The sequence below is a fragment of the Cetorhinus maximus genome, chromosome 23, assembly GCF_964194155.1.
Source record: "Cetorhinus maximus chromosome 23, sCetMax3.hap1.1, whole genome shotgun sequence".
Classification (NCBI taxonomy): Eukaryota; Metazoa; Chordata; class Chondrichthyes; order Lamniformes; family Cetorhinidae; genus Cetorhinus; species Cetorhinus maximus.
Window position 1 is genome coordinate 52,496,752 of NC_135901.1, and position 27,445 is coordinate 52,524,196.

The 27,445-nt window shown below is 46.5% G+C and overlaps 2 protein-coding genes across 2 annotated transcripts in view; both read right to left on the reverse strand.

The window, feature by feature from the left end:
* The window catches only part of LOC144698037 (uncharacterized), a 211,089-nt gene extending 208,113 nt beyond the window's left edge, over positions 1-2,976 (reverse strand). Inside the window, 2 exon segments of the mRNA XM_078569974.1 lie at positions 857-2,404; positions 2,962-2,976. Coding sequence (XP_078426100.1) covers positions 857-2,404; positions 2,962-2,976 — 1,563 coding nt within the window.
* Positions 2,977-16,148: 13,172 nt separating this feature from the next.
* The window catches only part of LOC144698038 (uncharacterized), a 56,996-nt gene continuing 45,699 nt past the window's right edge, over positions 16,149-27,445 (reverse strand). The window contains 1 exon segment of the mRNA XM_078569975.1: positions 16,149-16,402. Within this exon segment, the coding sequence (XP_078426101.1) occupies positions 16,149-16,402 (254 nt within the window).

Genomic DNA, 27,445 nt, shown 5'->3' on the forward strand with positions numbered 1-27,445 from the left:
TCATGACATCATCGCACTGGGACTGGATGACATCATCGCACTGGGACTGGATGACATCATAAGAGTCCATTGTTTCTTAATGACCCACATCAATAACAAGAGGAAATATTAATAAACCTGAGCACATTATCTAGGCTGACACTCCAGGGTGACACTGAGGGACTGCTGCACTGTCAGAGACAGCATTCTTCACATGGAACTTGTGGAGGCTCTGGTCACAATCTTCCAATCCTCCTTATATAGTAGTGGTGTCAAAGAACTGATAGATTGTAAATGTTACACCCCTGTTCAAAAACACAGCTATTCTAGGACAATCAGCTTCATATCAGTTGTGGGGAAAGGCTGGAGACAATAATCTGGGAGAAAATCAATTGGCACTTGGAAAAGTATCGGTTATTTCCAGCATTTTCTGTTTTTAACACTGATACTTCCCTGGATCCCAAGGCTCTCTGGGAGTTGTGGGGAGCTGGGACGTATCCATGAGAGTAACCAAAGGTCTGAGAACTGAAAGAATCTAGAGTTAAGAGAGGAGAAAAGATCCAAAAATGGAGCCATTAGGAACAGGACATCAATCAGTCTTCTCTTATCCTGGAGAAATCAAGGACTCGACATTCTGAGAGTATGAAACAAAACTGATTTATTTAACAGACTTCAAGATATTAAACTTCAGCCCAGTTACAGGGATTATGAACAGCAATAGAAACAAACCAAAACTGTCAGAATGAACACAGTTCAGTTCCGGATGTGATTAACAGCAGCAATAACAGCAGAATCCAACCTCTGCAGACACTTGTGAACTCACTGCTGTCTGAGCAGGTGGGATGACTAAGTGAATCCCTTCCTACATTCGGAGAAGGTGAACAGCATCTCCCCATTGTGAACTCGCTAGTGCCTCAACAGGTTGGATAAATGAGTGAATCCCTTTCCACACTCCGAGCAGGTGAACAGCCTGTCTCCCATGTGAATTCACTGGCGTACACTGAGGTGGAATGAAGGCTGAATCTCTTTACACAGGAAGTGCAGCGGAATGGCCTGTCCTTGTGTGAATTCGCTGGTGTTTCAGCAGGGTGGATGACTGAGTGAATCCCTTCCCACACTGGGAGCAGGTGAATGGTCTCTCTGCAGTGTGAATTCGCTGGTGTGTCAGCAGGTGGGATGACTGAGTGAATCCCTTCCCACACTCGGAGCAGGTGAAAGGCCTCTCTCCAGTGTGAATTCGCTGGTGTACTTTGAGGTTCCATGAAGTCCTGAATCTCTTTTCACAGGAAGTTCAACTGAATGGCCTCTCCTCAGTGTGAACTCGCTGGTGTGTCAGCAGGTGGGATAACAGAGTGAATTTCTTCCCACACTCAAAGCAGGTGAATGGCCTATCTCCAGTGTGACTTCGCTGGTGTCTCAGCAGGTGGGATGACCGAGTGAATCCCTTCCCACACTCGGAGCAGGTGAAAGGCCTTTCTCCAGTGTGAATTCGCTGGTGTACTTTGAGGTTCCATGAAGTCCTGAATCTCTTTCCACAGGAAGTACAACTGAATGGCCTCTCCTCAGTGTGAATTCGCTGGTGCTTCAGTAGGTGAGAGGACTCAGTGAATCCTTTCCCACATACCGTGCAGGTGAATGGTCTCTCTCCAGTGTGAACTAGCTGGTGAGTCAGCAGGTATGATGACCGAGTGAATCCCTTCCCACACTGGGAGCAGGTGAATGGTCTCTCTCCAGTGTGAACTCGAAGGTGTCTCAGCAGGTGGGATAATAGAGTGAATTTCTTCCCACACTCAGAGCAGGTGAATGGTCTCTCTCCAGTGTGAACTCGCTGGTGTGTCAATAGGTGGGATGACTGAGTGAATCCCTTCCCACACTCGGAGCAGGTGAAAGGCCTCTCTCCAGTGTGAACTTGCTGGTGTACTTTGAGGCTCGATGAAGTCTTGAATCTCTTTCCACAGGAAGTACAACTGAATGGCCTCTGCTCAGTGTGAATTCGCTGGTGCTTCAGCAGGTTAGAGGACCCAGTGAATCCTTTCCCACATACCGTGCATTTGAATGGTCTCTCTCCAGTGTTAACTCGCTGGTGTGTCAGCAGGCTTGATGACCGAGTGAATCCCTTCCCACACACGGAGCAGGTGAATGGTCTTTCCCCTGTGTGAATTCGCTGGTGTGTGCGCAGGTTTGATGACTGAGTGAATTCCTTCCCACACTGGGAGCAGGTGAACGGTCTCTCCCCAGTGTGAACTCGCTGGTGTGTCAGCAGGTGGGATAACCGCTTGAATCCCTTCCCACACTCAGAGCAGGTGAACGGCCTCTCCCCAGTGTGACTGCGTCGATGGGTTTCCAGTTCGGATGGACGATTGAATCCTTTCTCACAGTCCTTACATTTCCACGGTTTCTCCATGGTCCAGGTGTCCCTGTGTCTCTCTAAGTTTGATGATCAGTTGAAGCCTCGTCCACACAGAGAACACGTGTACAGTTTCTCCCTGCTGTGAATGGTGTGATGTTATTTCAGGCTGTGTAACTGGTTAAAGCTCTTTCCACAGTCAGTTCACTGGGATACTCTCACTCGGGTGTGTGTGTGTGTCTCGGTGCTTTTCCAGTCATACTGATGTTTGAAATCTTTTCCCACAGACAGAACAGACAAACATTTCTCCGTCCACATTCAAAGGTGATGATATTCAGGTCCTGATGAATCGAGTGACTGTGTCAGATCTTGATGTGATGTTTGGTTTGAGTTTCCTGCCTGAAAATCCTCCCCTTCTAATTATCTGTAAAAGGAGTTTACAAGATCCATCACTGTAAGAACAGGATAGAAATTCAGAACAGACAATTCTATGGAACATTTTTTCCTCTCTTGTTCCCCCAAAGCTGCAAATCCCCATCCCACACACTCTCCCTCCTCCCTGTGCTGAAATCCAAACAGAGTTTTGGACAATTCTTTCTGTATATTTTTAACAAATTTCTATAATTGGAGTTGACAATATGTCTGATCATTCACCTCAGTGATTACTCGTGACAAAACATTAATCTGAAACCCCCTGACCGACCAGACAGAATAGCAGATGTTAACCTTGTGTTCAAAACTAACTGTGTGGAGATTTAATGAGCTATTATGAAGGTGGTTTCTCCCAATGTCCCAGAGTTTCCTTCCTTCCTTCTCTCCCTCTCTAACTGAGTTAAACCTGGGATCAGTCTCATGGCCCATTCTGGTTCCTGCTTCTCTTCCTGATGACTAATTAACTCCAGTTAAACACTGAGAAGACTGAAGACACTGTTTTCAGTCCCTGTTCCAATCTCCATTTCCCAGATACCGACTCCATCCCTTTCCCTGGGAACGGTCTGAGATTAAACCAGTCTGTTCACAACCTCGGTGTCACATTTGATCTCGAAATGAGCTGCTGACCTCATGTCTGTGCCATTACTAAGATCGCCTGTTTCCACCTCCGTAATATCACCCGACCTCACCCCTGTCTCAGGAGTGTCTCATCTGCTGCTGAAACCCTTATCACAGCCATTTTTACCTCCAGACTTGACCATTCCAACACACTCCTGGCTGGTCTCCCACATTCTGCCCTCCGTAACCTTGAAGACATCCATATTTTTGCTGTCTGTGTCTTCACTCACAGCTAGGCCCATTCCCTGACCTTCCTTGGCTCCCGTTCAAGGAGCAACTCGATTTTAAAAATCTCATCCTTGTTTTCAAATCCCCCAATGGCCTCCTCTCTGTGGCTCCTGCAGACCCACAACCCTCTATGATATCTGCACTGCTCTAATTCTAGCATTCCTTGTTTTAATTGCTCCACCATTCGTGTCCGTGCCTTCAGTTCCCTCGACCCCAAGCTCTGAGATTCTCTCCCTCTGTCTACCACACTTTCCCCCTTTAAGACAACTTAGTATTAATAAAAAAAGACATTCTGTCAAAACATTTTATCTTGTACTCATCAGGATAGAGGGAAGAATACCAAATTTCAAAAATTATCAGTCAGGCTTGTAATGTGTCTCACTTACACTTGCTAGAAGCTACATATGTTCATCCACAGGGACCTGGCCTCTGCAGGCAGAAGGAACAAGTCCAGGCACGGGGTCTTTTGTGGAGTTAAACAAAAGCAGAGGGGATGACAGCTCCTGGCTGTATTGTCCATGGCAACAACCAATCAGAGCCGACGGTCCAACCAATCAGCACCCTTTTCTCGTGCAGTATAAATTGTGGTTCCCTTTGAAATTTGGGATTCTTGCGTCTGTCCTGGTGAGTGCAACAGGAAAAGCTTTGACAGCTTGTCTCTTCTTTCAGTAATAATCAAATTCCGTACAAACAAGTGACTATTTAAGTATTTTGGTCACCTCCTTCTGTGTCTGAATGTTATACTTTATTTTATAATTTCCCTGTGAAGCTCACTGGGATGATTTATGATGTTAATAGAAGTTGTTGTTGTTTCTGACTGTTACCCTGATCTCCTGTTTTACAACAACCCATTGATTTCACACCAAACTCTATCTCTGATTTATTGTCCCTCCTGCGGGTCATTCATCCGGGCCTGCAGCCTCTGTAAAGATGGCGCCCACGCATGCTCCCTGTTGGACATTGCCCGCTATAAAGATGGTGACCACACATGCGCTCTGCTGCTTCTTGCCCCCTATAAAGATGGTAACCGCTCATGCGCGCTGAAGCTCCTTGCCCCCAATGAAGATGCTGAGCGCACATGCGCTCTGCTGCTCCTTGCCCCCTATAAAGATGGTGACAGCACATGCGCTCTGCTGCTCCTTGCCCCTATAAAGATGGTGACCGCACATGCGCTCTGCTGCTTCCTGCCCCCTATAAAGATGGTGACCGCACATGCGCTCTGCTGCTCCTTGCCCTCTATAAAGATGGTGACCGCACATACGCTCTGCTGCTCCTTACCCCCTATAAAGATGGTGACCGTACATGCGCTCTGCTGCGCCTTGCCCTCTATAAAGATGGTGACCGCACATGCGCTCTGCTGCTCCTTGCCCCCTATAAAGTTGGCGGCCGTTAACTCGGGCCTACTTCCGGAGAAATGGCCTAATCTGTGGTTGGAAGGATGGTTCCTTATTGAGGGTTTAGGACAGAGACCGTGAATTCATAAAGCCTCCCAACTCACCCGCCAGCCCTATCTATGCTCACGGGCTTTTTTTCCAGCTCTCAGTCCGCACTCGCTCTTTGTAAATCCCGCATTTTAAATCCGCTCGCTCCAGTTCTCCTCACGCCTGATTTCACGCGCTACACATGCCCCAGCTCACAATGATTGACAGTAGCTCCGGACCAATAAGGACAGGGGGCGGGCCTGGAGGACCAGCGGGAGCGGCTGTTCCTCCGGCCAATCGGAGTGAATGAGGGGCGTGGCCGGGCTTGAATTGGAGCATGCGCAGCGCTGGTGGGGATCGGGATCAAGGCGGTCGGGTTGAAAGTCCAGCGGGTGAGAAAGGGCCGAGTGCAGGAGAGGAATGGAGCCGGAGGGTGGACTGGGAGGATTCACAAACACCCGGTGTAGGACTCCAAACCCGGATTACAAACTCCCGGAGCCCAGTTTACACCGAGTGTTTGGAAACTCCTTTTACAGGGGGTTAGAAGGGGAGGATTTACACACAGCAAACTCCATCCCAGAGAAATGTTTGTCTCTTAATTTCTATCCTGGACTGACAGGGATGGATTTTTATAATGTCCTTTGTACAGGATTTTCAATGGGACGGATTTGCAGATGGGAAACTCAAACCAAACTTCACATCAAGATCTAACAGAGTCACTCGATTCCTCAGGTCCTGAATATCATCGGACTTTGACTGTGGAAGGAAAAAGGTTTGTTCTGTTTGTGGGAAAAGCACCGACATTTTCAAAATCCTGGTTAGACTGCACCTGAACCACTGTAATAAAAATAAATAATGCTGGAAGTACTCAGCAGGCCTGGCAGCATCTGTGGAGAGAAACAGAGTTAATGTTTCGAGTCAAGATGAAATTTCATCAGGACAGGAATACTGTGTTCAGTTCTGGGCATCACACTTTAGGAAGGATAGACCATATTGGCCTTAGTGGGAGAGCAGTGCAGATGTACCTGAATAACAACTGAACTCCAAGGGTTAAATTATGAGGAGTGGTCAAACAAATGCATCAGAGTAATTACAGCACAGATAGAGGCCATTCAGCCCACTGAGTCAATGCCAGCTCTCTGTAGAGCAGTCCAGTCTGTCTCATTGCCCCGCTGTGTCTTCAACCCCCTGCATGTTTATTTCTCTTAAATGCTGGTCCAATTTAATTTTAAAGCATTTATCATGTCTGCTTCCAGCCTGCTCGTAGGCAGTGAGTTCTGGGTTATTACCACATGTTGTGTAAAATATTCCTCCCTGCATTTGCCCTGTATCTTTTGCCCATAACCTTGAATCTGTGTCCCCCTAATCTTTGTACCATCACCAGATGGAAACAACATTTTCTTTGTCCACCTTATCTTAACCTGTCACAATCTTGTTCACCTCTATCCAATCTCCCCTCAACTCTGTAACTCCAAGAAGAACAACTTCAGCTTCTCCAATCTCACTTTGTAACCGAATTCCCTTCTTCCTGGAACCATTCTGGTAAATCTCCTCCGCATCCTCTCAAGGACCCACACCCCTTTCCTAAAGTGTGGAGACCAGAACTGGATGCAATACTCCTGTTGTGACCTAACCAGAGCTTTATGACGGGTCAGCTTATTTTCCCTGTGTTTATACACATTAAATCTGCTTATGAAGCCCACGATCTCATATATTTTGCGTACTGCTCTCTCAATATGTCCTTTCGCCTTCAAATGTGTATGCACATCAACCCCAGGTCCCCCAGTCCCTACACACCCTTTAGGACTGTACCATTGAGTACCCTATTCATTCTGCCAATATTCATCATCTCACGGCGAGGTTTGTATTCCCTGGAATTTAGAAGTTTGGGGAGGATTTTCACGAAGTTTTCATGATATAAATTGGACATGGTGTGGTAGATAGAAGGGAACAATTTCCATTGGTTGGGGAATCCAGGACTGAGGAACATAGTCTAAAACTTAGAGCCAGAACTTTCAGGGATGAGATTAGGAAAATCTTCTTCAGAAAAAGTTGGGATAAGTTTGGAATTCTCTTCCTGAATTAGCAGTTCATGCTTGATCAATGTTCAGTTTCAATCTGGCATTGATAGATCCTTCCTAACACAAGGTATAAATCAAGGGACAGGAGACAAAGGGTCACAGATCAGCCGTGATCTGATTGCATAGTGGGACAGACTCGAGGGGCTAAATGGCCAACTCCTAGAATCATCGAAACTTAGAGCACAGGAGGCCATTCAACCCTTTGTGCTTGTGCTGTCTCTTTGAAAGAGCAGTTGTATTCGTCCCACACACCCACTTTCTATTTGTAACCCTGTAAGTTCCTCAATCCCAAATCCCTGTCAACTCCCTTTTAAAATTCCTGATAGAATCAGGTTCCAGCACCTTTCCAGGTAGAATGTTCCAGATCCTGACAACTCACTGTTGGTGCAGAAACTGCTGAACTCGATGTTGAGTGTGGAAGGTTGTAAAGTGCCGAATTGAAAGATGAGCTGCTGTTCCTCGAGTCCCCATTGAGCTTCATTGGAACACCGCAGGAGGCCAAGGACAGAGAGGTCAGAGTGGGAGTGGGGCGGAGAATTAAAATGACAAGTGACCGGAAGCTCAGGGTCAAGCTCACAGACTGAACGGAGGTTGTTCCACAAAGTGATCACCCAATCTGTGTTTGGTCTTCCCAATGTAGAGCAGACCACATCATGAGCAGTGAATACAGTAACTAAACTGCAAGAAGTACAAATAAATCACTGTTTGGTTTCATCTTGCGCAACCTTGAGAACAGCCCGACGAGAGATACTTTACTTGAAGAATAAAGGTTAAAATATAATTACATTGTCTATCTCAGGGTGTAATCCAAGAACAACACCTTGTATTTACAGGAAGGGTTGTGGGGCTGGAGGAGGTTAGAGATACTGAGGATCCGGTTGACATTGTCTATCTCACCGATGTCAAATTCATTTTCCATGGTGGCTCTGATCCAATATCCTGACACTGGGTGAGGGCCACATTCAGCAGAATTTATAAAAATGGAACTAGATACAAATAAACTATATCAGTATTTACTGACACCTTCGTTTTATTTATTGTTCCTGCTGCTCCCGGTACCCGGCATCTCTTCGCTTGAACCATCACATCAACACTCGGGGCAAATGACTGGGCTGAGGCCTGTCTCAGATAAAAACACGAGGACCACTTGTCACCACAGAATCTGTCGCAGAAAAACGGAGTGAACACTCAGAACCTGGAGGTTTGTCTAGGAAGTCTTTATTAAAGTCGTGATATCACGGAGAGCCTAGTTGCATACAATGGAGCGAACCAGTCTCTGCCTAACAAAAACAGAATTACCTGGAAAAACTCAGCAGGCCTAGCACCTCTTTACACACATAGATAAAGCAAAAGATTCGTGACAGAAACTTGGGCAATTACAATAGTTTCAAATGGTTTCAAAAAATAGCAATCAGTGTTAATGGTTTCACGATTAGACAGGACAATGTCAATGGTTTAGCAAATAGACAGGACAATGTCAATGGTTTAGCAAATGGACAGGACAATGTCAATGGTTTAGCAAATGGACAGGACAATGTCAATGGTTTAGCAAATAGACAGGACAATGTCAATGGTTTAGCAAATAGACAGGACAATGTCAATGGTTTAGCAAATAGACAGTGATAATTGGTTACATATCCTGGGCAATGCACACTCACAATAGTTTTTTTCTCTTAGATTTTGCCACCGTATCTGACATCCGGAGCCCCTTAGTCTGGGAAGGTAGCACTGGCCCTTTGATTTGCTAATTTATGTGCTGGCTGCGTGACTGTTTGGGGACAGTCTACAGTAAATTACATTATACATGTATTTTAAGTTTATTTCTCTCACAAATATAGGTGTATTTTATTTCATGCACAATTTTATGTGTATTTTATTTCATTCACAATTATACGTGTATTTTATTTCATTCACAATTGTACGTGTATTTTGTTTCATTCACAATTGTATGTGTATTTTATTTCATTCACAATTATACGTGTATTTTATTTCATTCACAATTATATGTGTATTTTATTTCATCCCCAATTACACACATATTTTATTCCTCCACTGTCCCTCCTTGTTAATCTTTTCTTTTAGATTAACACCAGTGAGGAATAATATCTTCATCATCATACGGGGGTTCATAACCATGAGGAAAAGGCCGGTCCCTGGCGGGGTAAACTTTCTCTCCCCACCAGTGGGCTTCGCTGGGGCCAGTGCGCATCATTTGGGGAATGATTGGGGCACCCCCTAATCCAGTGGAGACACTATTGATAATCTGGGAGCAGCAAATCCGTAAAGTAACACACGCACAGCACCCTATGATACATGCTACGACTATCCCAATTAAAAAGTATAGCAACCAACTTCCTCAACCAGAAAACCAACCTAGTATTGTAGACCACTGAGAATCTTTTTTATAAAAATCGCTCGAACTTTCCCCAGCCTTCTTTATTTCTTGTACCTTGTCCATGACATGCTTTCCCAAGTCAGTGATATTTTCAGAGACATCGGGGACTGAAGTGCAGCACTCTGAGCCTATCATAGCACAAGTGCCACCTTTTTCAGCTAGAAGGAAGTCAAGGGCCATCCTGTTTTGTAATATGGTTAGGCGTAATGCTATCATTTCAGTGGTGCTGGCTGAGATCTGCTTCTGTGTTTTAATCAGAGCATCAGCCGTTGAATTAGCGACTTTTTCAAGCGCAGCTGCCAGGTTGATAATTTCAAGTAAATTACGAGCTGATCCATAAGGGGGCAAAGCAATCATCCAGAATCGTTCAGATTCCGAGATGCCACGGCGATGTAGGCGCCAATGTGGGTGCATATCTGATTTACCTATATGGCGAAGATAGGGATTTAAGTATGCTAGGTAGCAACAGCCACTCCAGGTGGGAGTGGTTTTGTTCTTTTCCGAATTTCCTACAGACATGTTAGAGAAAAAGGACAGCTGAGGCATCCCAGGCAACCAGGGGTAAGCTTTATCTCCACAAAGCCAATATGTACCATTAAGAGGGTCTGGTGGATGTTCAGCACCGGCGGGCTTTCGGACAGATAGGTCAAAGATGTATGATACTGTAGTATGACAGGAGCTTCATCCCAGATCATAAGTGCTCAGTGTAAGGCTGGAACACCAGCAGGTGGCGTTTACCGGCTCTAACGGGGGTCTAATTCTAATCCCATGTTCTGTGTAGTTCCACCCATTGGCAGGTGGAGAGCGACGGAACCAACCCCGAAACATATTGTGCTGCGGTGTTACAATATCCAAAGTTCGAACGTCAGCATACTCAGCGTCATTTAGAGGAACAGCACGCCAATTACCCGTCTCTCTCCCATGTTGGGGAGTCTGGGCACATATCCTACAGGCACCCTGACCTACTTCTCTAGCATAGGTGCGGCATAGAAACAAAAAGGTGTTTGGGTGAGGGTCCCTTGGGCATACTCTGCGGAATATAACAAATAACAATATCCTATACATAATGCAAGTTAAATCACTTAGTAACAGTTGCTATACTGTCGCCAGACAATGTTTTTTACAGCGGGTGACATGGATCCAGTCTTCCTTCCCTTCAAAGCTGACCGAGCTGTTAGCAACACGAGGTCGGGTCCTTTCCACCTAGGAGAAAGAGAGTCTTTATTTAGATTTTTTACATACACTTGATCACCTGGCTGGAAGTTGTGTATAGGAGTATCTTCTGCGGTCACCTGAGCCCACCTTACTCTCTCATGCAATTCAGCTGCAGTTTTGCATAGTGCTTGGGCGTAAGCCAAAGTCTGTTCATCGTTCCAAACTAAGGCTAATTTTTCGGCACATACAGGGGGCTGGGCTCCAGTAGTCATAGGATGTCCCATAAGAGCTTCATGGGGCGTTATTCCAGTGGCTCTATTGTTTCTATTTCGCATAGCATAAAGCACTACTGGGAGTGCTTCTGGCCACGGGAGTTTATTATCCTGACAAACTTTAGACAGGGCGTTTTTAAATTCCCCATTTACCCTTTCTACCATCCCTGAGGACTTTGGCTGGTAGGGAATATGCAATTCCCACTGAAATCCCATAACCTGCGCTAAGTCTTTTACTATCTCTCCGGTAAAGTGAGTCCCTCGGTCACTATTTATTCCCATAGGTATTCCGTATCTAGGTATTATTTCTTTCCACAATATTTTCACTACCGTTCGAGCATCATCTTTTCGTGTGGGATAAGCTTCGGGTGAACATGTCCACTATCACTAGCATATACTTATATCCCAAGGCCGGGGGCATATGTACAAAATCAATCTGTAAATTTTCGAAGGGTATCTTGAGCATCGGGAGGTGATCATACTTGGCTGCTGGCCCTTTGTTATTCTGCTGGCAAATTGAACAAGAGCGAGTGATTTTTTGTATGGTTGGGGTTATGCCTGGCGCAAACCATTGTTGGTTAATCGCATGTTGCATCCCTCCTTTGCTCATGTGTGCCTGTGCATGCACTAGGCAATACAGGGGCAAAAACAGACTTCGGGGACGGACCACCCGTCCATCCGGATGAAACCAAAATCCTTCCTTAGAACTGCATTGTGCCCGTTCCCATGTCCGCTTTTCCTGTTGAGTAGAGTTTTGTTGCGCTATCTGTAGTTCAGAAGACTCTAAAACAGGGATGGGAGGGTGGCTGGAGACGCGGAGAGCTTGCAGGAGAGGTACTTGTGAAGCAGCTACTCCTTTGGCTGCCTGGTCAGCGTGGGCATTCCCTTTGGAGACATCATCAGTTAAATTAGTGTGTGCTTCACATTTAATAATTGCCACGCGCTTGGGCAACTGAATTGCTTCGAGGAGGTTTAATACAAGTTGGGAATGCTTGATGGACTTTCCCGCTGATGTAATAAAACCCCGATTTTTCCATATCTGTCCGAAATCATGCACAACACCAAAGGCATAGCGGGAATCGGTGTAAATATTGGCTGCCTGATCACCGGCCAGGATGCAGGCTCGGGTGAGGGCAAAAAGTTCCGCTGCCTGCGCTGAAGTGCCAGGGGGCAATGCATAGGCTTCCACAGTGCAGTGCGGGTCCACGATGGCATAACCGGCGAGGAGTAAATAGTCTCTTGGTCGATGAGAAGAGCTGTCAGTGTAAAAGATAACATCCGGATCGAGCAGCGGGTCTATCCGCAGATCCACCCTGGGGGAAGTGGACTGTTCGACCACTGTGAGGCAGTCATGCTCCGCGTCAGTTGAGGGCTCCGGCACAAAGGTAGCAGGATTATTGCAGGCGATCGGCGGTAAGTATAATAGGGGTGTGATAGCAAAATTACTTCGTATCCCGTACGTCGTGAGGCAATAAAATTTTGTGTAGCGGCGGAGTTTATAAGTAACATGACAGCATGGGCTACTCGCACCTGACAAGGGTGGTCGAGGACCAACGGTAAAGACTTTTCGACCATGACAGTGGTGGCTGCTATGGCACGGAGACAAGCAGGCATTCCCAGTACTACAGCAGGGAGAGCCGTAGAGTAGTAAGCAACTGACCTCCTTCCTCCTCCATGGTACTGTATAAGCACTCCCGTGGCGATTCCTTCCTTCTCACAGCTGTGCAACTGAAAAGGGCGCGCATAGTTAGGTAGTCCCAAAGCCTGGGCTGTTGTTACAGCTGTCTTGAGGGCTCGGAATGCTGACTCCCGTTCTGGAGTCCATTGAACGAGTGCGGGTGCTTCTTTCAGAGTAGCAGCACAGAGGACAGCATCATGCAGGTGATAATCGGGTATCCATTGTCGACAATAGCCAACCATGCCTAGAAAAGAAAGGACTTCCTTTTTAGTCTTCGGAGGGGGTATTCGTAGGATAGCCTGTACTCGCTCAGGTCCTATTTGCCGAGTTCCAGCCTTCAAGGTGAATCCCAGGTACTGGGCTTGTGACTGGCAAAACTGTAGTTTAGACCTTGATACCCTGTGGCCTCTTGTAGCTAAGAATTGGAGCAAAGTCACTGAGTCCTCTACACAGTCTTCCAGGGTAGGTGAGGCCACTAAAAGGTCATCAGCATATTGTATCAGGGTAGAGTTTCCATTCAGACAGCATTCTTCCAAATCACATTTCACAGCAGCTACATACACAGCAGGGCTCTCTGTATACCCTTGGGGAAGCCGTGTCCAGGTATATTGTCGTCCTTTATATGTAAAAGCAAACAACTACTGGCTATCAGGGTGGAGAGGAATAGAGAAGAATGCAGAACACAAGTCAACTACGGTGTAGACCGCAACTTCAGACGGGATAGAGGATAGAATCACATTTACATCGGGCACCACCGGGGCTATGGGAATCACGATGTTATTTACAGCTCACAAGTCCTGCACAAAACGCCATTCATCTGGCCGTCCAACTTTAGGTATAGGCAGTATTGGTGTGTTACAGGTGCTGACAGTAGGCTTGAGAAGCCCTTGTTGGAGCAGGGAGTCTATGACTGATGCGATGCCTGCCTTAGCTTCAGGGGTCAGTCAGTACTGTCGAACGCAGGGCAGCACAACATCCTTTCGTAGTATGACAAGGTGGCCCGGGGCGGTGAGCACTCGGCCTACATGAGTATTGTGCAGGGCCTACAAATCGCTATTGATTATGTCCAAGGCTGGAGGGCCAATGAGGCTGGGCTGCTCAGGGGGCTGCTGCCGCTGAAATTCAGCAAGAGGGTCGATTAACTGACAGGAAATACCAGGGAGGTATATTCTACCCTCAGCAGGTCCAAACCACTCAAAAGATCCAATGCATTCAGAGGTAGAGGCCGACTGTAACCGTTTAATCATGGGATCTATGTGCTTTGCCAGGAAGAGGGGCGATTAGCGAGTGTCAAGTGGGGCTTGAATCAAGGTCCATACGGAACAGGGGCTGCTGCTCTGTGGTTAGGTGCACCGGGACGCCTGTGCCCGCTTCCCCGAAATAAATGTAGCGGTCGGGGCTGACGGAGGTTAACTGTCCTGCAAGAGCATTGGCCTTTTGGTGATACTCAGGGTCATCTGTCATTGTAATCCACACAGTACAGTGTAAGCGAGAGTAATACTGCACCACCTGTAACAGGCTTTTCAGAGTCCGAACAGGAGTTAAAAACGGCAGCTTATCAATTTCCTGCCACAAGCGGTATAAGGGTTACCCTCAAGTTGCCAGCAGTATAAGGTCGGTTCGGGCTCAGCTTCGGGGGTAAGGAGTAGGGACATTAGCTGATGGGTCTGGGGCGAGGGTACCTCCATATACATGCCCTGAGGGGTACAGTAGATAGTGGCTCCTAATTTGCACAGGGTCTGGCGTCCTAGCAGGGGTAAGGGAGTGGTTGCTGATACTATCAATGTCTCCTCTACACGGTTGTCTTTTAATGATAAAACAACCCGTTTCGATAGGGTCTCTGATAAAGGAACCCCAGACACTCCCACAGTCACTACCCTGTTCTGACTAAGGGGTAATCCCAGGGAGGGGGGTACAGAGCACAGGGTAGTGCCAGTGTCCACCAAGGCTCGTAAATGTGTATCTCCTATTCTAAGGGTTACCATAGGTTGTGCTTCCGAGCCTTGGGAAAGTGATATAACCTCCCCTGGGCCCCGCTAGTTTTGTGGAAAAGGGTTATTATAAGTAAAGGAGGGAACCGCGGTTATCGGCTGCCTGTGTGGCATAGCAGGCTCCTTGGGGGGAGTAGATGGGCAGTCCCTGGCCCAGTGCCCTTTTTTCCCGCATTTACGGCAAATGTCTTGGGATTTGTCCTGTCTCAGACCCCTAGCCTGTCCCTTACATCTGCCCTATTCTTGACGATAGAATTGGGTCTTTTGTTGTTTGGGGCCCTCCCGGGGGCTAGCAAACAGTCCCTCAGAGTCCATATTGACCAAGGTAGTGGTAATTTCGGACCAGCGCATAGTTTGCCAATTTAGATTTCGCATCTTAAAGGCCTGGGCTTGTTGGGTTCAACAGTTCAACAGCGTTCGAATAGCCAAGGGCCCGTTGCCCTCCAAGGGAACACCTGCACACTCTTCCCAGGTATTACTGAATCTGGCAATAAAATCAGGGGCGCCCTCATCTTTCTTCTGCAAACACTGAGTTACTTCCCCCAGGCCCCCATGTCTCTGTGCTGCCCCCATAATTGCAATACGTCCCCTCCCTCGTGACCAATGCTCTAAACTTTCATTTCCCGTGTCAGCTTGATCATCATCGGATCGCCAATCCCCATTTTCCCCAGGTGGCACCGGAATGTGGCCCAGGAGCTGCCATAAGCAAATTTTAATAAGGCTTGTAAGTCGCCTGGAAGGGGTGGATAAATTGCACACATTTGCTCCAACCAATTGAGGAAGGCTGCGGGACGCTTAATGGGGTTGGGTGCCTCGGCTACCATGGTGCGAGCCTCAGCTGGGGTCCAAGGTTTAAGTACGGCCATGTCTCCAATCATTATTTTAGGGGCCTGAAATGCATGAGAGGCAGATTCAGCTGCTATCTGTCTAGAGAGGCTTCGTGTGATGGCTCCATTTAGCTGAGTCACTTTCTTACTTTCACTATCAGATTCCGACCCCCTGAATCGGGAAGGGTGTTTACGCTGGTCGTCAGTTGGGCCGGGATTTGATGGTCCCGGACCCGCTTCTGCCTCAGCTCCAGCTTCCGCACCCGGTCTCGGTACTTTATTACACTGTCTCCAAGCCGCTACCATCTCTATTAGTTCTCCTGTCAGGGTATCAGGTAGAGGAGGCTGACAAGGGCTGTCAGAAACGGGCGACATGAGTTTGGGGAACTGGGGATAAGGCCCCAGTAGTCCGCAGTTAGTGGGATAAGGCGGAGGGGCAGAGGGGTTTTCAGGCTCTGGAGCGGGAGTTTTCTCCTTTAGGGTGGCATCAGGGGTACCCCCTCGGTTGGTCGGGGTCTCATTATCAGAAGCCAAACCCTCTTGTTTACTTTTTTGTTTGGGGGGCTGATGCCGCTTTGCCATCCATTTTTCAAAACAACCCAGCATATAATTAAAATCCCAAGTAGGATCTCCGGCCCCATTCGCAACTCCATCCCACCAGGTCTGGATGAGGGGTATTTTAAAACTGCCCGCCATACGGCCATTCCCCTTGTGTCCAGCCATTTCAGTCACTACTAAAAGGCACCGCATACCTGTCCTCTCCCGGTTCTGTTATAACAACGTCGGCTGGCGACCCCGGAGGGACCAGCAGATCTCCTACCTTCTGCCCAGCCCTGGATACCATTTTCATGCGTTTTTCCGTTCTCTTGCCCATCTTCAAAGTTCCTGATTTGGGTTCTGGCTTTGGTCTGTTTTTGAATTCCCGTGGAGCCGGGGATGCGGCAGATGCCTCTCTGCTGCCACGATTTCCCATTTTATCTGGAAAGGAAACAATTAAACAGCGCAGTGTGTTTTGCCTACCTATGCGCCCACCGGTGTTTAAGAATTCCTCAACAATTCTTCCAAATCCTTGGGTCTTTCAAATCTTTTCGGTCGGTAGCTACCCTTTTTCAAGCACTCCCCCTTTCAGCTAGGATGCTTGTTCATCCCCCTTTCACCTCTCCAACTTAAGAGGCCACCTCTCCAATTAAGAGGTAGCTGGGACGCTATTTAACTGCACTCCCTCTTTCAGCTAGGATGCAGTTCGTATTCTCACCAATTTAGGAGAGTCTCTCCCTTTCTCCGCGAGGGTTCTTTTTCAAAGATCCGACGGTCCAGGTTTTCAAATACCTCTCCAACTTAAGAGGCCATTGGACTTCAGTCGGATCCCATCCTCGTCGCCATCTGTCGCGGAAAAACGGAGTGAACACTCAGAACCCAGAGGTTTGTCTAGGAAGTCTTTATTAAAGTCGTGATTTTTTTTTTTACAAAAATATACTTTATTCATAAAATATCTTCAACCACATTCCAAACCATTTCAAAAACACCATTACAAAGGTACAGTCAGGTTCAACTTTTACAACATGTATCACCAGGTGCATCAGAACAAACAATATTACAATCATTTGCAGACATTCATTTTGAGCTGTACAGCCTGAGGGGATTTAAACAGTTCCCAGTCCCTCAGTGCGCTGTGGCAGAAAGTTCTTAGGCAGCGACCCTTCCCCATTGCGCCTTTGCAGCGGCTGCCCCAAGCTTTAGTGTGTCCCTCAGCACGTAGTCCTGGACTTTGGAATGTGCCAGTCTGCAACACTCGGTCGGGGACAACTCTTTGCGCTGGAAGACCAACAAGTTTCGGGCAGACCAAAGAGCGTCTTTCACCGAGTTGATGATCCTCCAGCTGCAGTTGATGTTTGTCTCGGTGTGTGTCCCTGGGAACAGCCCGTAGAGCACAGAGTCCTGTGTCACAGAACTGCTCGGGATGAACCTCGACAGCAACCACTGCATCTCTCTCCAGACCTTCTTTGCAAAGGCACAATCTACAAGGAGGTCAACAACGGTCTCTTCCCCACCACAGCCACCTCGAGGGCAACGTGCAGAGGGGGTGAGACTCCTGGCGTGTAGGAAGGATCTGACGGGGAGGGCCTTTCTCACCACCAGACAAGCCACGTCTTGGTGCTTGTTGGAAAGTTCTGGCGATGAGGCATTCTGCCAAATGACTTTGACAGTCTGCTCGGGGAACCATCCCACAGGATCCACCCTCTCCTTTTCCCTCAGGGCCTCTAAGACGTTACGTGCTGACCACTGCCAGATGGACTTGTGGTCAAAGGGGTTTTTCTGCATAAATTTTTCCACGAGGGACAGGTGGTACGGCACGGTCCAACTACTTGGAGCATTCCGCGGCAGCGTGGCCAGACCCATCCTTCGCAACACCGGGGACAGGTAGAACCTCAGCACGTGGTGACACTTGGTGTTTGCATACTGAGAGTCTACGCACCGCTTGATGCAGCCACACACAAAGGTGGCCATCAGTATGAGGCCGATGTTGGGCACGTCTTTTCCCCCTTTATCTAGAGGCTTGTACATCGCGTCCCTGCAGACACGATCCATTTTTGACCTCCAGATAAAGCGGAAGATGGCTCGAGTGATCGCCACCACGCAGGAGTGTGGAATGGGCCAGACCTGCGCCACGTACAGCAACAGCGAGAGTGCCTCACACCTGATGACCAGGTTCTTACCCGCAATGGAGAGGGAGCGTTGCTCCCACATACCCAGTTTCCTTTTCACCATAGACACTCGCTCCTTCCAGTTTCTAACGCATGCCCTGGTCCCTGCGAACCATATCCCCAGCACCTTCAGGCCGTCAGCCCTGACAGTGAAGGGGACAAACTCCACCCAGTTTACAGCTCAACCTACCAGCTTGCAGCTTCCTGCAGCTTGACCCCGCCCGGCCCAGGTTTGGGACAGTCCAAGGTGAGTCCTTCGTGTTACCAGGACAGTGGGGAAGGGGTGACCTCCTGCCCTGTGCTGTGTCCCAAATGGTTCCATTCTCCCCTCCCCCAGGGCCCACTAAACACTGCATGCAGACGGCTGATGGACTTTGGGGATCCTCACTGACCTGCACAGGTACATTATGCTGCTCCCCGCCCCCGATTCACTCTGTAAACAAGTTGCTTTTCTTTTTTTTTCTGCTGTCCCTTCGCGTAAATATCTTGTTTCATAAAAGTTTTGTTGAAGACTTGTTCAATCTTGTTTAACTGCAGGGCTATGGGGCAAAGGCAGGGACGTGGCATTAGGTAAATTGTCCCTTCAGGGGCCTAAAACAGACACGACTGGCTGAATGGCCTCCTTCTTTTGCTGCAACCATTCTTTGATTCTCTGACTTGTCTCTATCCCGCTGCTTCATTCAAAGTGAATCCCACCTTCTGCTTTTGTCCCTGGATCTCTGTCTAACCAAGTAATTATCTCTTACCTCATTTGTTCCTTATTTCTTTGAGTCCTAGTTTTCCTTTCTTATTTCTCTCATTTTTTTCACATTGCATTCAGACTGTTATTATCGTGCCATTCACACCTAATCTAGAAGCATCTTTTGTGTTTTTAATAGTCCCATTACCACTCCCTTTGACCTTGCATTATGAAGCCTTTTGTCAGTTAATCTCTCTCGCCCTGCAGCCTTTCATAGACCTTCCCTTCTGTTCCTCTTCCACCGTCCAATGGCTCACAGACCTGAAACGTTAATTCTGTTTCTCTCTCTACAGATTCTTCCAGACCTGCTGAGTGTTTCCAGTTTTTAATCTTTTCATTTCATGTTTTAAGCATTGCAGTAATTTTCGCTTCTCCATTCCAAGCACTCTACCTGACATTATTAATAATTCAATTCAGTTATTCATAAATTAATTTATCTGTACTTTATGTCTTGAAAACTGATTATTTATTGAGCTATTTATCAGTTATCAGTGTCTTTAAATGTTACAATTTCACAACTCCTCACGTTTTCCCCACACTTCCTGGCACTAATATTAAATCCTTAGTAATCTTAAATGGAAGGGTCAGCCCAGGATTGACAGACCAGTCAGTTTAACCTCTGTGTGGGAAAGCATTTAGAAGCGGCAATTCAGGTCAAAATTAAGTCACTTGTATAATTTGTTCAAGTGTTGAACTAAATTTCTTGAGTTTTTGATAAGGCAACAGAGAATGTTGATGAGGGTAACACGGTTGATGTGCACATGAACTGCTAAACGACATTTGATACAGTGCCAAGTAACAGGCGTGTCAACAGAGTTAAAATCCATCGGGCAGCATTGGCTGTGTGACAGGCAACAACATGCATGGTGAACGGTTGCTTTTTCAAATTGAGGAAAAGTATACAGTGGGATCACAAGGGATCGGTGGTCAGACCACTGATTTCTTGATATATATTAATGATTTAGACTTGTGTGTACAGGGCTACATTTCAAAATTTGCAAACGACACCAAATTTTCAAGTTGTGTTTACAGTGGGGAGGATGGTGCTTAACCTCAAGAGGACATAGACACGATGGTGGAATGGGCAGACAGGTGGCAGATAAAATTTCATTCACAGAGGTGTGAAGTGATTCATTTCGGTAGGAAGAACAAGGAGAGGCAATATAAAATAAAGGATACAAGTGTAAAAACGTGCAGGAGCGGCGTAATCTGGGGCTTTATGTGCACAAATCATTGAAGATGGCGGGGCAGGCTGAGAAAGCAGTGAATAAAGCATGTGGAATCCTGGGCTTTATGAATATGGGAATAAAGTACAAAATCAACCAAATTAGAATAAACCTGAATTAAACACTGCTTTGGACACAACTGCAGTATTATGTCCAATTCTGAGCTTTAGGAAGAATGTGAGAGTGTGGAGGAAAGATTCACGAGAGATTGGAACTTCAATTAGGCGAGGTGAAGTTGGTTTGTTATCCTTGGAAGGGGAACCGTTTTCTTGCATCTTTTCTGGACCCTCTGTCTTCACTTCCTTCCGAAATTGTAGCCATTCAGTGGCGGTGGTGTTAAAAACTTTCTTTCATGGAATGTGGGCAGGGACAGCATTTGTTGCCCTTGAAGCAAGGCCTTGCCACACCATTTCAGATGGTATTTAACAGTAGCCACATTTCAATGTGGATCTGGAGTCACATGTCAGACCAGGTAAGGACGGCAGATTTCCTTCCCGAAAGGACATTAGTGAACCAGGTGGGATTTTATGACAATCAACAATGGCTGAATTGTCGCCCTTATTGAGACTCGCTTCCAATTCCAGATTTAATAATTATTTTAAATCCCGCCAGCTGCTGTGGTGGGATTCGAACCCCTGTCCCCAGAGCATCAAGCTGGTTTTCTGGATTATTAGCCCAGTAACATTCCCACTGTGGCACCACCTCCCCCAATATATATTTTTATTTATTTGCAGCCAACAGTTGAGTATTTGTCAGTATTTTGTTCCATGTGGTTTCTATTCTGAGTTTCAGACAATTTCTGTGCCAAGTGGACGAGATGTTTAAAGTTCATTCATTTGCCCCTTTTCCATCTCCAGGTCCGGGAAAGACACAGAGAATAATGTCCCCTCATTAAGTATCTATTGATGAGACTGAGATGGACAATTCCCACTCCCGATCTTTCCGGTGGATAATGGATGTTCTGTTATATTCAGGTTTCTCTATCATTTCATCTCTAATTTTATTGAGTTTTTTAATTTTTATCCCCGAGACCCAAACCCAGGATAACGGCCGCCATCTTTTTTCAGTAAGTTGTAGGGCGCATGCGCGGCCATCCTGTTGCGGCAACAGTGAGTGGGCGGGGCCTCACGGTCCTGTTTCCCAACAGGGTCCTTGTGCCCGAAATATAAAAATTTTGGCTGGGGGACAGGGTTTTCAGCAGCTTTACCCACTCCCAGGCTGCAGGTGATGTTTGCAGCCTAGAGGAGTCCATGGGCCATGTAAATGTTCAGACTGAGAGGCTGCAGCCCCTATGGGACTGATTCACAGCCTTTGTTGACACTTCAGCCCCACAATCCTAATCTCTGGTTGCCCAGTGTAGGAGGGGTGGGGAGAGGGGCTGCGGTAAGACAGCGAATCTTTTCCTGTAACTGTTCATGGGCCTGTTTAAAACAGGAATTTGTAGATCCAGGATGGGTGACACAAATGGGGGTGGTCACATTGGCTGCCGATCTCTCTTCCGTGGTCCTGTCCATGTCTGGGTGTCCCTGGAGAGGGAACATGCGGTGTCCACCGGTATGCTTGATACCTTCCACATCCAGTGAGCACCTCAGGGTACAGAGTGTCTCACAGGCACTGGAAACAACATTCTGGTTTAGTTAGGAACGTTCCCTTTGCTTTTATTGGGACTTTGTTGCTGATTTGAACTTCTTTCTGTTTGATTGGACCATATGTTTGGGGAAAGAATGTTCCAAAGAAACTCGAACTGTCTGTTTTGAATTTCTATCCTGTACATACAATGGAGATTTTTGTAAACTCCTTTTACCGGGTACAAGAGGGAGATGATTTGCAGATAGGAAACTAAAACCAAATATCACATCAAGATCTGACAGTGTCACTCGATTCACCAGGAAACAAAAAAAACATAGAAAATAGGAGCAGGAGTAGGCCATTCGGCCCTTCGAGCCTGCTCCGCCATTCATTATGATCATGGCCGATCATCCAACTCAATTGCCTGCTCCCGCTTTCTCCCCATATCCTTTGATCCCTTTCACCCCAAGAGCTATATCTAACTCGTTCTTGAAAACATACAATGTTTTGGCCTCAACTACTTTCTGTGGTAACGAATTCCACAGGCTCACCACTCTTAGGGTGAAGAAATTTCTCCTCATCTCAGTCCTAAATGGTCTACCCTGTATCCTCAGGCCATGACACCTGGTTCTGGACTCCCCCACCATCGAGAACACTTCTTCCTGCATCTACCCTGTCTAGTCCTGATAGAATTTTCTCGGTTTCCATGAGATCCCTCCTCATTCTTCTGAACTCCAGTGAATATAATCCTAAACGACTCAATCTCTCCTCACATGTCAGTCCCGCCATCCAGGAATCAGTCGGGTAAACCTTCGCTGCACTCCTTCTATAGCAAGAAAATCCTTCCTCAGACAAGAAGACCAAAACTGCACATGATATTCCAGGTGTGGTCTCACCAAGGCCCTGTATAATTGCAGCAAGACACCCCTGCTCCTGTACTCGAATCCTCTCACTATGAAGGCCAACATACCATTTGCCTCCTTTACCGCTTGCAGCACCTGCATGCTTACCTTCAGCAACTGGTGTATGAGGACACCCAGGTCTCGTTGCACATTCCCCTCTCTCAATTTATAACCACTCAGATAATAATCTGCCTTCCTGTTTTAGCTACCAAAGTGGATAACCTCACATTTTCCACATTATACTGCATCTGCCATGCATCTGCCCACTCACTCAGATTGTTCAAATCACACTGAAGCATCTCTGCATCCTCCTCACAGCTCACCCGCCCACCCAGCTTTGTGTCAGCTACAAATTTGGAGAAATTACATTTAATTCCCTCACCAAAATCATTAATATATATTGTGAAAGCTGGGTTCCCAGCACAGATCCCTGCGGTACCCGACTAGTAACTGCCTGCCATTCGGAAAAAGACCCGTTTATTCCTACTCTTTGTTTCCTGTCTGCCAATCAGTTTTCTATCCATCTCAATACACCATCCCCAATCCCATGTGCTCTAATTTTACACGCTAATCTCTTATGTGGGATTTTGTCGAAAGCTATCTGAAAGTCCAAAGAAACCACATCCACTGGCTCCCCCTCATCAACTCTACGGGTTACATCGTCGAAAAATTCCAGTAGATTTGTCAAGCATGATTTCCCTTTCATAAATCCATGTGGACTCTGTCCCATTCTGCCACTGTTTTCCAGTGTTCAGCTATTGAATCTTTTATAATGGACTCTAGAATTTTCCCTACGACCGACATCAGGCTGACTGGTCTATAATTCCCGACATTGGACTGAATAACATTGATCTTTGACTGTGGAAGGAGAAATATTTGTCTGTTCTGTCTGTGGGAAAAGATTTCAAACATCAGTGTGACTGGAAAAGCACCGAGACACAGACACACCCAAGTGAAAGTGCTCCAGTGAACTGACTGTGGAAGGAGCTTTAACCTGTTACACCATCTGAAAAAAAAACATTTCATCATTCACAGCAGGGAGAAGTGTTCTGTCTGTGGACAAGGATTAAACTGATCGTCCAACATGGAGAGACATGGGTCACCGACACCATGGAGAGACCACGGAAATGTGGGGACTGTGGGTTAGGATTCAGATCCCCATCTGAGCTGGAAACTCATCAGCGCAGTCACACTGGGGAGAGGCCGTTCACCTGCACTGACTGTGGGAAGGGATTCACTCAGATAGGTACCCTCACTTCACATCAACTTGTTCACTCTGACAAGAGACCTTTTAAATGTTCTGACTGTGAAAATTGCTTTAATAGCAGAAAGATTCTGCTGACATATCAGCGAGTTCACACTGGGCAGAAACCATTCAACTGCTCCAAGTGTGGGAAGAGATTGACTCAACTAACCCAACTCACTTCACATCAACGTGTTCACTCTGAAAAGAAACCTTTTAAATATGCCGACTGTGTGAAAAGCTATAAAAGCAAAATGGATCTGCTGACACACCAGCGAGTTCACACTGGAGAAAGGCCATTGACCTGCTCCGTGTGTGGGAAGGGATTCATTTACCCATCCCTCCGGCTGACACACCAGCGAGTTCACACTGGAGAAAGGCCATTGACCTGGTCCGTGTGTGGGAAAGGATTCATTCACCCATCCCTCCGGCTGAAACACCAGCGAGTTCACACTGGAGAGAGACTGTTCACCTGCTCCGTGTGTGGGAAGGGATTCAGTCATTCATCCACCCTGCAGACACACCACTGTATTCACAAGTGACTCCCAGGGTTGGACTCTGCTGTTATTGCTGCTGTTAATCATATCCAGGACTGAACCATGCTGTTTCCGACAGTTGGGGTTTGTTTCTGCTGATGTTAATAATCCCTGTAACTGAGCTGGAGTTTAAAATTTTGGATAAAGGTTAAATAAATCAGCTTTGTGTCAGACATTGTCGACATATTAGTCGAGGCATTGAACGTAAGAGCAGGGACGTTATGATGGAGCAGTATAAAGCATTAGTTAGGCCACATTTGGAGTATTCTGTGCAGTTCTGTTTGCCACACTACAGGAAGGACTTGAATGCACTGGAGAGGGTGCAGAGGAGATTCACTCAGGATGTTCCCTGGGCTGGAGCATTTCAGCTATGAAGAGAGACTAGATAGGCTGGGATTGTTTTCCTCAGAGCAGAGAAGGCTGAGGGGGTACCTGATAGAGGTGCACAAAATTATGAGGGGCATAGATAGGGTGGACAGGAAGACATTTTTCTCTTTAGTGGAGGGGTCAATACTGAGGGGGTATAGATTTAAGGTAAGGGGCAGAAGGTTTAGAGGGGATTTGAGGATTTTCTTTTCACCCAGAGGGTGGGGGCTATCTGGAACCAGCCAGCAAAGCTTACATCCCATGAATGAATTTTAAAAGAAAGACAACGCTTTCATCCCAGAAATCAACTGTGTGAACCTTCCCTGAAATGCTTCTAATACAACTCTATCCATCTCAAGATTATCCCATAACTATGTTATCATAAGGTGCGAATGGTATGAGCTGGAACTTGGTCTTTGTTATTTTTCAATCCATTTGCTAACAGAATCTCCCCCTTCCTTCCCCAGATTCGGACAATGATTAACTGAGACTTGGTCTCTAATGACGGCCTTAAAAGTGGATAAATCCCCAGGCCCAGGTGAAATGTGGAACTCAGTGCCTGAGGGGGTGGTAGAGGCAGGAACCCTCACAACATTTAAGAAGTATTTAGATGAACACTTGAAACACCACAGCTTACAGGGCTACGGGCCAAGTGCTGGAAAATGGATGAGAGGAGATGGGGTTTGATGATGACCACTGCAAGAATTCACCAAGGCTCCTTCAACAGCACTGTCCAAACACATGACCACTACCATCTAGAAGGATAAGGGCAGCAGATAGATGGGAACACCACCACCTGGAAATTCCCCTCCAAGTTGCTCACCATCCTGATATGGAAACATTTCTTCACTGTCGTTGGGTCAAAATCCTGGAACTCCCTTCCTAACAGCACTGTGGGTAAACCTACACCACATGGACTGCAGTGGTTCAAGAAAACAGCTCACCACCACTTTCTCAAGCGCAACTAGGGATGGGCAATAAATGCTAGCCCAGCCAGCGAAGCCCATATCCCATGAATGAATAAAAAAAACAGAACATGAGTGATTATTGTGCCCAGTAGAATGAAACAATGTTTTAAATTGTCAAGACATTAACACGTATTCCATATAAAAATTGTCTCTCAAACATTCAGGAAAGAATTAAACACATTGAACATATCAAAGTGAGTCGAATTAATTTGAAGAAGGAAATAGAATCTGGATTTAGAAAATATCCACGAAGTGGGTGCAGGTGAACAGAGCTGGAGAATCTTTAAAGTCTGTGCATGAACTTTTGTTTGAACCAGATGTAATTACAACATGTCAATAATTTAGAATTGTGTAAGCTGATCAGCTGATAGGGAGGATGAATATAAGTCGATAGTTATCACATTTTAGTGGAAAAGATTTGACATTTATTCTTGGTGGCGGCTAAATGGTTTGTGTTGCTGATTCTGATCATTCTAGTAGCTTTAGTATGTTATCTAAGGTTTGTCATCAAGAAATTAGGAAAACAAGCTCGGAGCTTAGAAATAGTGAAGTTAGTCAGAAATCAGTTGTGAGAAGTCAATAAGGATATTCCCTTCTCAAGGTGGGGAGATCTGTGAGAAATCACTGTCTAATTAACCTTATGAAATCTTCAGAAATTTATTGAACATTACAAGAATAGCTCTCTCTCTCTCTCTCTCCCTTGTTTAGGAAGAAAGATTCCTGGCTTGATAAACATAGGACAATGTATCCCTATGATAACTCATAGGGATGGTCTCAGTAGTTATGGGATGGAATTTGTAGTAGTGATTGAAGACAATGGCTTTGGTCTTTCCAATTTTTAATTGAGGAAATTTCTGCTCATCCAGTATTGGGTGTGGGATAAGCACTTTGATACAGTACCAGGGGAGAGAGAGAAAAAACTGTGAATAATATCAGCTGACATGGAGAAGTTGGGTGATCAGTAGTTCAGTGAGAGTGGGGTCAGTACAGCAGAAAGTGGGTCTCTTGGACAAGATGAGCAGTGAGAGGGCATGAGGGAGATGGGAGAGAAACTGGAGAAAGATGTGAGTTCAGGGTTCAGACAAGGGGGAATTTTAAAGGCAGTTTGTCCCGGTGGGTTAGTGGAAGGGAGGGAAGCAGCAGAGGCAGCTGATCGGATTGTCTCAATCTTAGTGACAAGGAAGCTCCATGGGCAGAATTTTGCCCTTGGTGTGCAGGCTCGGCGGGGGCGAGTGGGGCAGTCAGGAAGCTGACCGCTGCCTGCAATCAGGCCTGGAAGGCAATTTCATGCTGGAGGCCAATTAAGGCCTGCGCTGCGTGAAACGTGAGCAGCAGTGCTCAGCGCTGCCTGTGCGGGCGGAGGGAGGAGTGTGAGCTGGGCGAGTGTGACCTTTGTACATGCACGCGAGAGCGAGCTACATAATCTCCCTGAGGCAGAGAGCTGTCTCAGGGAGATGGATTGATTTGAAAAAGAAATTAAAGATTTTATACATGTTATGAAACATGTCCCCTCATGTCACTCTGTCACATGAGCAGGGACATGTTTTTAATTAATAAGATAAAAGCAAAATACTGCAGAGCAGTACTTCTTCAAGGTCGGCATTCCTGGAAGAGAAGTGGCAGTGAATTAAATACGATAAAAGCAAAATACTGCAAAATACTTTTGCAAAGAAGCAAAACTCGGTTTGTCTCTCCAGAGATGCTGTCAGACGTGCTAAGTTTTTCCAGCATTTTCTGTTTTTGTTTCATGTTTTTAATTCAAGTGTA